Genomic DNA, 12,162 nt, shown 5'->3' with positions numbered 1-12,162 from the left:
ATGGATTTCAGCTTAAAAAAGCGTCTCGCAGCTAAGGAGGGTGGAGAGGAAACTTAGCTGGGGTGTGCCCTCCGTTTTGTACGGCATCGCCACCACATCTCAGCTAGGCTGAGGAAGGAAAAAAAAGCGGGGAGAGAGGGAGGGAAGGAAACGCTTGCTCCCCGCCGAAACTACATTTCCCAGAGTGCCTCCGCCTCGCCGGCTTCCTGCCCCTCACATGACAGCTGCCATGGCGGAAGCCGGGGAGAAGGTAGAAACTGTCAATGCGCTGTGGTCGCAGTGCCGAGGAGCGGGGCTCACAGCGGGATGGCGGAAGCGCGGGACCGGGGCGGGGGCACATGGGAGTGGAGGGGCGGAGGGACAGTGGGACAGTGCCTGTGCCAGGGGGCAGAGGCCGGCAGCCGGCCCTGCGGGGTGCGAGGCCGTCGGGGACAGCCTCGCTGCACCGGGGCCGGGGAGGGAAGATGGAGGCAGCGGAGCCGGGGTCTGCCCGGGAGGGTGGGTTTAGAAGTGCGTCCGACGCCGCTGTGGAGCCAAGAGCTGTCTCTCTACCGAGGGACACAGAGACATGACCGAGTTCATTTCAACACGGGAATTTTTTTCTGAGAAAAAAATTGAGGATTTTGGTGCTGTTTCCTTAATCGGGTGTTCTCCTAAAGCTCCCCATCCCTAGGTTGCTCTTTCCCAAGAAAAAAAATAAAATAAAGGAAAAAGTGCAGTTCCTGGCCCTTTCAGGTACTTTCTAAATGCTTCTTTGCTGAGCCAGTATTTGAACAGACAACAGAGCTGTGCAATATTTGTCAGTCATAGATGCCTAAAAGTGAGAGTCTTAGAAATACTTCAAGGTAGCCGGCCAAAGTTAGAGCATCTGGTTTCCACCTTCCCTGCTGACAGTTTTGTTGGGAGGGCTTGGCTTCCTTGGGGGAGAATTTTTTCCCCCGGGATTGATGTGTTTTTAATTGTGGCTGCCTTTGGAAGGATGAAACAAACTTTGACAAGTCTTCTCTAACAGTACAGTAGATTAAACTAGCCCATGTTTTGCTCTCTTTGGACTGTGATAGGAGAGTTACTTTATTGATTTGAGTTTATTTCCTGTGGGTGGCATGCACAGCTCTAGTGAAAGGGCTGTGTGTGTGTTGTGCATGTGTTTCTGTAAAACTCAACTTCTGTATCTTTCAGCTTGTGTCAGGTTTACATTATGGGCTTAAACACATAGTGGATTACATATGGTGTTTGTAAAACCAAGGGAAGGGAAAACCCTATACCCATCATACTGGAAAGCCCACTTAAGAATATTTTGAGAAGTTATGTTGGATCTTTTAAGTGAGAGATTATAATGGTGAGAGATTACTTCATATTTCTATGGTTTCCTGATCTGTGTTCCCTTACTGCATTCTTGGGCTACTTAAGCAACAGTGTCAGCTGGCTGAAGTGTACTGCTCATTTTCCCCTAGAGTCTGAGATTGCTAAAGACTGCTATTCCTACATGATTTTGGATTCTGGTTGTCTACAAATCCCTTTTTAGGGATTTCCTTTCCACAGTTACAAGGCTACTAAAAAGTGGAAGTGGAGGATAATCCTTTCAGTTCATGCATTGGTAGGGAAGGCAAAGGAACCTAACAGAGCCCCAGGGCAATCATAACTACAGTTTACTGTTCAAGTTTGCCTAAGCAAGTGGGAAAACCCAGGGAAAAAGCTTTTCATAGTAAGTTGCTACCGAAGTGAGTTTGTAGGTAAGTATCAATTCTAAGCACCTTCAGCTAAGTTCTTGTCAGAGAACAAATAAAATTTTTGCATTGCTTTCTTAAGCCAAGGCTCCCTCTGATTTTTTCTATATTATTTTCTGCAGTAAAACATAAATGCCGTGAACCATTTACCTGTATTCATATGCCATTTATGAAATGTAGTATCTGAGATTGCAGTGCCTTGTGAATACAGTAGGGATACCAGGGTAGATGTCCTAAATAAAAATAGATTGATATTTTCTTAGTGCACATGGATTGATTATTGGAATCAACTTCTGGCATGCCCTAATTTTATATGTCAACATCCTCTAGGGATGCCTTTGCGCATAACTTGTGGCTCAGTTAAGCGCCTCAGGTGGGTGTGAGGACCAGCTGTTGTCTCAGTAAGTGAGCTGTTAACTCCATCCTGCACGTGTGTTGGTCTGACAGCATGGTATTAGATAGTGAGCTCATCCTGAAAGTAAGTTTCTGTTCCTAGACAACCAAAACAATTGGAACCATGAGAGGCAGGTGTAGTTGGTGTAGCTGCACTAGCAGAAATGTCACTTGCTGTAATTCCTTTGTTTGGGAGAGATTTTTTTCCTCCACACTATGTGAATTATACCAAAATACCACAACAGCAGTGCTATTAATTTTGATTTATTAAGGATTTGAGTAGGTAGCTCTTGGTATTCAGAAGAGAAAATCATCGTTTTTTATTAGGAATGTGATGATACTTTGTGTTGGACTTTGTGTGTTGTTCTAGCTCATCCAGTCAGCTGGCAATATTACACCACACTGTTTTAGTTCAGTTCTCACTTGGTGATTGTTAAGATGCACAAAGATTGTATGTACCAAAATTGTAATTTCCTGAAAAGTTACAGCAGCTTGTGATTAGAGACTGGGAGATCAACAGACAAACAGTTGGACTTGCAAAGTTGAACCTAAACTTCAAAGGATGCCAGGATTTTACTCCATCTTCCCTTGATTCCCATGTACTTTTTACTTGCAATTTCCCAATTCATGACACAAGTGTAGACTACACTGATAACCCTTCTATGGGATGTGTATTTTAGAGGTGAGTCTGTAGTGTGTAAAATGGAGGAAATGGATGTCAGTAATTGTGCTAACACCTTGCATGAAGCTTCCAGTAGCCGGTAGTAGTGCTGCTTTGCTTCTCTCCCATCTGCTGTGATGGTCATTATGGGCATCAGTGTGAGCCTCCATTAATGAAAAGGAAGCCTTTGCTTTTGGTGTACAGGTCACAACCAGTGCATTATATAAACATAGAAAAGAAATAAATATGAGAAAAAAAATTACACTGGTTGTCAGTGCATTAAATTTTCTCCTTTTTCCATTTTTCTCTAAGCTGTTGGTAAGGGTGTAATTTTTTTTTTTTTGTCTTGTCTGGTGGAATTCTGTACCTATTAATCTTACTCTTCAAAGACTCCCTTCATAAGATTTGAAATGCTGCTTTCTCTCTTACTTGTTCTTTGTTTATATCATATTTTATTGTTAAAATGCTTACATTCACTGCTGGTGTATTAGTTGTAATCCTTTATTGCTATCGATAAAGATAAATACGTTAAGTAAATCTTCGTTTTGCTGACTTCTTTGAGGAGGCATTGCATCAGCAGATTTTCTCAGTGAGCAGATGAGAGATAAGCAGGAGTTGACTTAAAAAATTTTTTTTCTAGGGTAGAAAGAATCATCTTGCCAGAGAGATGTTTTAAAGGTACAGTTGTTTCAAAGGCAGGAGAAGAAAGCCACGTCTTGCATTAACATCAGATGGGAAGGAGAAAGTCATTGAATGCTGGTTTAAAATAAGCCTATTAACAGCTAAATAGTTGAATAGCAGAGGGGGCTTGTGGATAACTTGAGAATGCTGTTCTGACATGAAAGTCAAGATATGGGCAGTTTCTTTGCAAAATTTGCTACTGCATCTGGAAGAGGGGAAGATAATCACAGGGACAGATTCTCAGATCACCCAGTCACTCTCCCTTTCAGGGTAACTGACAACAGAGTCCCTGCTGCTCCTGAGTCTCGCTGTGACACTCAAATGCAAGTGCAAGCACAAATCGAGTATGAATGACAAGGATGGAAACTCTGAACTTTGAGTTGCTTCTGCTTTGTCTTTCATTTCTTAGTAACGGTTTAAAAGTACTTCTTAAAGGGAAATACTGCTCGGTTATGTATATACGTAGCTATTTACCCCTTTGTTTTTTGTGTCCTTTTCAGGAAACCAGGTCTTATGAGGAATCAACAGATGAATCTGAGGTAACCCTTCTTAAAATGTTTCATACTCGGATTTGTGCCAGTGTGGTCAATGCTAGGTTTTTTTGTCAATATGGAGTGAAAAATATTATTTCACTGGTTGTTTTTAGAAATTTGGCCAGTATTATGTACCAAGGATTGTTAATCTGATCTTAAATTATTAAAAAGAAGCTGTGAATTGCTATTAGAAGCTTCTTTATATTAAAAAAACCCACATTCACCCCATTATTGTAAAATTAATTATGTTGAGAGATAAATTGAAGTGCATTTGCTTCTGTTTTGATAAAATGAAAATTTGTAAGTATAATTATATATGCAGTAATAGTACATTCAGGTAATTACTTTATTGTTTTAATAACTTCACAATCTGAACTTAATCATGTCCTGTAGACTCTCTATTCTTGAGATGATGTTTTGTCAACAATTGTCTCATTTTCTGGAGAGGTCTGCCTACACTGCTGTAGGTGATGGGAAAAGGGGGGCTGGGGGTGAAGAGGGGAAGGAAGCTGGAGAGAGTTAAGAGCTTGTCTCTGTTCAGTAATATTATAAATAAAGCTCTTAGGAAGATTTTGTTTTTTACCAAGGGACAAATCTCCATGCTGGGTTTAAGCACTAAGCAGAAAGAAATCCTCATTTCTATGACAGTGGGTAGTGCAGAGACTGTAGTGGTGGATTCTGAAAAAATCTTTTTGCAGTGGAAGGTGGCTTTGTTTCTTGTGAGATATATTTTTCTTTCTGCCATTGAGTGGTTGTCTTCAGTGGCACTGAATGGCAATACTGGTGAGAAGCAGAGGTTTTTGGCCCTTTAACATTGCTCTGTGGAACAGCTGCCCAGGCCAGACTTTTTTTGTCCAGTGTGAAATGCCTTCATTCTGAATAGTGCTTTGTGATGTGGAGATAAACAGTCCCTGGGCAATGTGTCAGTAGAATAGTAATCCTCTCAAGGCTTGACATTCACAGGATAGTGAACACAGATACTTACCTGCTGAGGTGCTTTTTTTGATCTTAAAGCTTATTGCAATGAAAAAATGGTACTTTTACTGGCCTTTCAAGATTTCAGCTTTAGCAAATCAGTATTTGCAGCAGAATTAATCATAAATGGGTTGCCAGATTGGTGGAGGTTTACTGTTTTTTCCCTTAAGAAAAATAGGCATCATGCATCTTTCACAAAATTTAAAGTCCTAAAATTTCAACTAGACCTATGTTAAAGTTGACATCTATTCTTAATGTTAATTTCACATGCAGAGAGAAGTAAAAAGGAAATTTATATATTGAGAATGTAGATATTGGATCTAAAGAACAATTGTCATTCTAATGTCTATGAAAATGCTTTGCATTGGCCATCTTTAAGTCTAGTCTTTAGTATCTTGATCATCAGTATGAGAAATGACTCCTCACTTTTAAAAATTTCAAAGGTTTATTAAAAGCTTAATAAAATACAACAAATGAGTGAATAAGGAAGAAGGACAGCGCGCTTGGATTAGGTGACCCAGCAGCCACAAGCTGGTCTACAAAATGTCTGCTCTGTGTTTTACACCCCGTGGGTTGCACTGGACAACCCTGTCCCCTCTTAAAGTCCGCCAGTCAACTCTTCTTCACCATTTATTGGTGGAGATCACTTTCTTACAACTTGATTGGAGGTCAGGTGTTGTCATGCCGTGTCTCCTAGTAACAAGCCTTCCCCCCTCCCAAATGCCCATGCAAGGGGCACGGGTACTTGCCCTCCTTCCACATGTCCCGACTACCAAGGCCGTCCCTTGGCAACAGTACCGGGAGAGGAAGGAGACTATGGGGAGAACAGAGGACATCTAACGAACAAATCACAATAACATAACTATACATCAATAAAACTTCTCTTAATATGTACATAATAGTCATCCCTTTATTGTGAGAGCCAACCATCACATTCCTCATCTATAATAATCAGAAAATAGCTAATGGAATGAAACTGATTAGACTATTTCTAAAGATTGTTCAGATAAAACCAAAATGGTAAAAGCACAAAGTGTAAAAATGTTCTCAGTGCTTGCTTATATTACTTGAAGTATGGTCAGAGCTTAGATCAAACTGATGGCTTCACTCCTAGCTCTTGTGATCATAAAATTGTAATTATTTCTTTTGAATGGCCTATAGTGTGAATAATCAGGGATGTATTTTATGGTGGTGGTTCTAGAATCAGAGACTCTGATTCTTGCAGCCTGTGTTGTTTTAGCCACTAAAAATATATTTATGGCATGGACTTCATAGACATCTTACCATAGTACTAAAAATTTTTACATATACAGTTACTCTTGCAATAAATTTAATTTAAATTCTTTGTATAAAGTTGAATATTGTTACTAATTATTCCAGAGGGCACATGACACATATCCAACTTACATTATAGATGTGCTTTCTGTTATGGAGAAATGCAGTATTAAAATTTTTCCGATTTTGAGTAAATTATGCCCCTGTCTGAATTGGATGTGTAAGCAAAGTATGGATTTTTTTTTCTGATTTTTTTTACCCTTCTGTACCATTATTTTAGCAAAGAATCCAATATACATTAATACTATCTCATCAGCAACTCTCTTATTATCATTCCTTTAGCATCTTCTACCAAATAAGATTCTAGTGCTGTTTTGCTACCTGCTTGGTTTATTTTGAAGGACAGGCTCTTTAACAATTGCCAGGATGCCCATTTGCACAGACTTGGTGGTAGAGTTTAACAGTAAGCCTCAAATGTGGAAGTCTGCAGAAACTGACTGTCTTGAATGTATGTCATCTGAAAGCTGATCAATGTAAGTTTGGTTCCAGCAATGGCTCCACAGGAAATTGAGTTCCTAAGGCTGCCCTGGTGTAAAATATTCTCAGCTATTTAAGTCAGAGTGTGTAAAATGCAAAGGTATCAATGAGCAGAGATTGTGCATTTGTTCAGATCTTAAGTAGACCTTTCTTTCAATATAGAGATAGCTGAAATTACTAGTAAAATTTGTAGAACTGATAACACTTGTAGAAGTGTTATTACATTTCTTTCCTGGTAACTACAGTACAGTTGGCACTTTCCTATCATGTTCTTATATCTGACTTGGGGTATTACGTGCTTTTTCTTTTCCGGTAGTCAGACTACAATATATTATGCCAGGCTATGATGAGGAAGCTGTATATCTAATAGTCCTTTAATTCTTAGGGGAAAACCTCCTTCTTTTGTGAAGTAATTTTACTCAGTCTTGAAACACAGGTATTTTCTTTTTGTATGTTTGGCTTTAGACATTTGGTTTTGGTGTTTTTTGATGGGTTTTTGGGTTTTTTTGGGTTTTAAATTTTTTTTTAAGTATATTTGCATTACTTATCCCAACCTTGTCTGATCATCACATATGCAGCCAGATTTGAGGGTGTATCTGAGCAGGTTTGTTTGGCTGAAAAATCCTAGTTTCAATATGGTTTCATTGGCTTACTTAATTTTATTTTATAGCACCGGAAGCTATATGTTTGGACTGTCACATTTGATGAGATCTAAAAAGTAGATAGCAAAGTAATCAGGCTTTTGGCTATTTGGAAACTGTGGAGAAAAAAAATCTCCATAAATTATGTACAGCCTGAATCTGAATTTATTTTCAAATTATTTTTCTTCCTTGCAATGCATCTGTTGCTGTAAAATCTTTTCTCACTTGAGCTGTTTTCTGTCAGACAGATAGTTATGTTTTGCCAGCTAATTAGCCAAGAATAAAAGACTTAAAATTTTCTCCTCCATTCTGATTTACTACAGGGATTATTAGCAGATTGTGCTGATCCAGCATGACTTTTTTACAGGAAGCACCCTTTCAAGAGCAAATGTCCCTGGAATTATAAATGCGTGCTATGTCCCAAGAAAAGATTCTTGATTAAGTAAGGCATAAGTCATGTTTGTGGTTTTGTTTCTTTTTTTGACGCTGCACTACAGCAGAAATTTTTTTTTTGCAATTGTTTGCTTGTTCAACTACAAAAAAAAAGCCACGTGGGTGCAGATGTTCTGCAAAGAGGTATTAGAATAGTATTTTTTAAAGAAGGTACACTGATATCTGTTTTCTTGCTTTTTTGTTAGATACATCAATGTGTTAGTCATCAGTATTGCATATATTTTCATTCTAGCACTTCTATTTTCATATGTCCCCTTAACATTTTTTTGCTGTTTTGATCACTGTTACCCTGGGAAAGGGACATGTTTGTTCATTTAGTTTCTTGATTAGTTATTTAAATGCTATATTTATAAAAGGTATTGTAGAAATTCCTGGTTAATCCAGTGCTCAAACTATTTCTGGTCATTTAGAAATATCCCTCTCTGATACACTTTTACCACTGAGACTAGTGGTGGTTTGTTCTTTAGGGTTTTGAAAACTGATCAGAGCAGGAACACAGCTAGGAAAAAATGTAAGCCTTAAAAAAAGGCAACTAAAAAGCCTTGATATTTTCTTTCTCTTTTCAGTGCACTCCAAGTTTTAGTCTTGTAGGTTGTGTCTGGATTAGGCCAAAGCAATTAAATCATTTCAAGTAAATAAAGTACTGGTGAAAAAAGCTCCTTGTCATCTTGTGTTTCCATCAAAGCGTTCTCTTAACATGGGGTGTGGAGCACTGGGCTGGAAGAGGTAAACTCTTCTGTGGATAGTAGCATTTGAAGGGGCATCACCATTGCAAGAAAAATGGATGGTTGAAAAGTAGATGTGGCTACTGTGCTTCAGTCTGAGTTGCCTTTTTTGTCTACAGTCTGACCTTTTCCAAAGTAATTATTTTAATCATGCCACTTTTCCTTATTACTGAATAGCTGTACACTAGATTATTTTTTAAAATGTAAAATGGGAGAAAAATGCTCAAAAAATATATTCTGTTTCACATATCGGACGTCTGAAGAGAGATTGCTTCTCTCTGCATGGCTTTAAATTAAATTGGCCTTTTGGGGAGAATGGAAGGAAAAGTTACATAAATTCCAAGTACTAAGTTCTCCTTATTGATGAGGAAATGCATCACGCAAATAATTTATCAATTTGAGTCAGTAGGGTGAGCATAGTAAAATATTTATTGAAGTTTAAATGGAATATTTTCCTGCATTAATTTGAAAAACAAGTTTGCAGTGACTAGTAACTAATATTATAATAAACATTATTAGAGGATTGACTTGCAGGAAAGAAATGGATTATTGCAATATTCTTTTAAGATGTTCTGGTTTTGAGTGAAAATTAAATACTTCATTTAATGGGCTATTAATATTAACCAGAAGTGCCTGTTCTATTTGTGTGTTGTGGAATACATAAAAAGTAAAAATGTTGCTGTGCTTCCTACATAAATTAAAAGCAATTGCAAAGCTACTGTGTTAGCAGAGTAAGCAGACGTGGCTTTCCCAAAACATTAAATGTATTTCGCTCCATTAAATGTATCACACTCCTGGCTGCAAAAAGAAAGTAATGGTGAAATTCAGCTCTTCCCCAGTGGTGGGTAGGTGAGCTTCAAAAACTGCTATTCTCAAAACTGCCCTGTCAGCTTTTCATATGCAGTAGATCACAAGGTGGCAACTGGGTTGCTTGAGTAGTGTTCACAGGGGAAACAAATGTTTGCCCAAGTTCCTTACTCAGCAAAAGGACAATAAAAGTAGAAATCCATAGCTTCATTGATATTTGGACTGAGTTTGGATTTTTCTGTGCTGGAATTGGATTTGGACATGGAAGATGAAACAGCCTATCCTGTGCTGCCTCTGTATAGTGCACTTGGTGTGGATGGACGTATCCTATGTTTTTGAATACTGAAGTGGATTTGGAAGTTTCAGGTGTTGTCATGCACAAAACCATCAGCAAAATAAACTGAGGTAGTTGAAATGAAACCAAATTACATTATATTGACTTTCTACTACTATTTTTTTTTAAACATGCCATTTATGAGGATTGGTTATGTGCAAGTATGTCATCTCTGTGTTACTTATGCTTCGAAACTTGGCTGATGCCCAGCTCCTTCAAATCTGTAGGAGTAAATCTTCAATTGGTGTTGTGCAAAAATAGTCTAATATTCTGTATGTCACAACAGTTTTGCGAAGAAATAAAATGCTCTCTGTTTTGTCTTTCATCTGTGTCATTTCATACTGTAAATGCAGCCCATTTTGAGACATATTCACAGGCAGCCATATAATCTTAATTCCATGCTCCTGGTGTATATCTGCATTTTCCCAGAGTATTAAATAAATCCCTATGGGAAATGTGTGGGGAGAACAGAAAGCTTCTGTGTGAAATTTTACCATCCTAATCCATATTTACCAATTTTACAGCTAGCTACTGGAAAAGTGTTGGTGATGTGCCTTATGAACAGTTGTAAAGGAACGAGATCAGAGGTTATTCATGTTTTTCACAGAACTACCATTACTGTATTTTCACCATAGAATTAGGGGGAAATATTTTTAGCAGCATAAGTCACAAACATGCCGTCATAGTTTAGAAATTTCAGTCTTCGTGCCTTTTTTGTGTACCGATAGTTGCAGATTTCTTGTACAAGTTGAAAACTGTAGTGGGTTTCTAGCTTTTATTCACTATTGCTCTACCTGCTTTTGAACCAGTGACTTCAGGATGAAATGCTCTTTGCTATTCTCATTCTTAAACCAGTTTTTTTTTTCTGCTTTGTTAAAATTTTCCTGTAGAAACAACTTTTTTTTATGAAAGTAATGGAGGAAAAGAGGTTTGTGTTCTCTCAGTGAGCTTCCAGAGGGTCTGATAAAGTGCTCAGGATTTAATTTCAGCACAGTAAATAAAACAACAACTTGCAATAAAACGGTATTCCAGTTTTGGTATTATCAAGCAGCCGGGTTAAAGGCCTTGGTCTGAGTTTTTCTTGGTATTCTGTTAATGTTAGAGATTTAATTGCATTGATAGAAATTGAGTTAGGATCCTAATTCTGAAAATAGCATAGATAGTCCCTTTATCACTGAGGTAGGAGCCGAAGCCTAGAAACCATATCCTAGGGATGGAGAAATGGTAATGATGAAGCTGCACTTCATGATAGTTACACAGCCTGCTACAATAATTGTCCTTGTTTGTTCTGTGGCACTTGATTCTTCAGCAGAGGTGGATGTACCATCCAAAATAGCGGGGGATGGAGTGCTTTCTTCTGCTTGGTTCTGGATTTTTTTTCTTCTGAAGGAAGGCCATGTAAGACCTAGAAATGGCCAGTCAGGGAAGCTGTGTTTGCATCACTTTAGAACACAGAACATTTGTTTTTTCTTTTTAAAAAACAAATATGGGGACATCTACTTGTGGAGCTTTAATAAATGAGTTTGAGGTGTGTGATGGGTTGATGCTGGCCAAATGCCAGTGCACCAATGAAAATCATTTATTCATTTTCTTCTACTATAGTTTTAAGCAGAGGAAGGGAAAAGAAAACTCAAGCAGTGAGATAAGGATTAGGAGAAAACATTTTAAGGGCAAAACAGGCTCAAAACTCTAAAAGGTATAAAGAAAGAAAAATTCGTTAACAGAATTAAAAGAGGATAATGAGAACTAAAATAAACTTTTAGAACACCTTTCCCCCCATGCACTTCATGAATTACAGGGAAACTGTTGTATTATAGTCCTCACCACAGCTTTCAGAAGAATTAGCTCTGATGCGTGGAGTACCTCCTCCTCTCCCTCCCTCTTTTTCACCTACCTTAGCATTCTCATACTGTTCTCATGTGTCTTCACTTTTTCCTTTTCTCTGACTCAGGAGAGAATTGGTGTTTGTTGGTGTGGTGGGTTTTAGCGCTGGTTAAATACCAGTGCATTCACTAGAATATACTTACTTATTTCTTGTTCTGAGACAGGACTAGGAGGAAGGCAAAGTAGGCTCAAAACTTGGAAAGGGTATAAAGAAAACTTTTTTAATAGTAATGAAAAGAAAGAATAATAAGAATCACAATAAAACTTTTAGAACACTCTCCTCCCCCCTACAACATTTTCTTTCTCACTAACAACATACAGAAACAATTTAGTCAGTTTATCACTTCTAGAATAGTCTTTCTTCAGTTCACTTAGGGAGAGAAGTCCCTCTTGTTAATTTATGGAGACTTTTCTACAAGAAAATAGTTCTCTCATCGCTTTTAATTTCCACAAATAGCCGTCCGGAAATCTGCAATCGTGAAGTCCCTCCCATTTTTCACAGCTTTCCCGACAGCTGCGTTTATGGGTCATGTCAA

General features: G+C 38.2%; 1 protein-coding gene across 1 annotated transcript in view; it reads left to right on the top strand.

Annotated features, from left to right (window-relative positions):
• The first annotated feature begins 207 nt into the window (after positions 1-207).
• VPS41 (VPS41 subunit of HOPS complex) overlaps positions 208-12,162 on the top strand; it is a 110,951-nt gene continuing 98,996 nt past the window's right edge. Inside the window, exons 1-2 of the mRNA XM_030968445.1 lie at positions 208-250; positions 3,963-4,001. Coding sequence (XP_030824305.1) covers positions 218-250; positions 3,963-4,001 — 72 coding nt within the window. The 5' untranslated portion in view covers positions 208-217. The remainder of the gene's footprint in view (positions 251-3,962; positions 4,002-12,162) is intronic.

Source organism: Camarhynchus parvulus, chromosome 2 (genome assembly GCF_901933205.1).
Source record: "Camarhynchus parvulus chromosome 2, STF_HiC, whole genome shotgun sequence".
NCBI lineage: Eukaryota > Metazoa > Chordata > Aves > Passeriformes > Thraupidae > Camarhynchus > Camarhynchus parvulus.
Note: the sequence above shows the minus strand (reverse complement) of the source record. Positions and strands in the feature narration are given on the sequence as shown.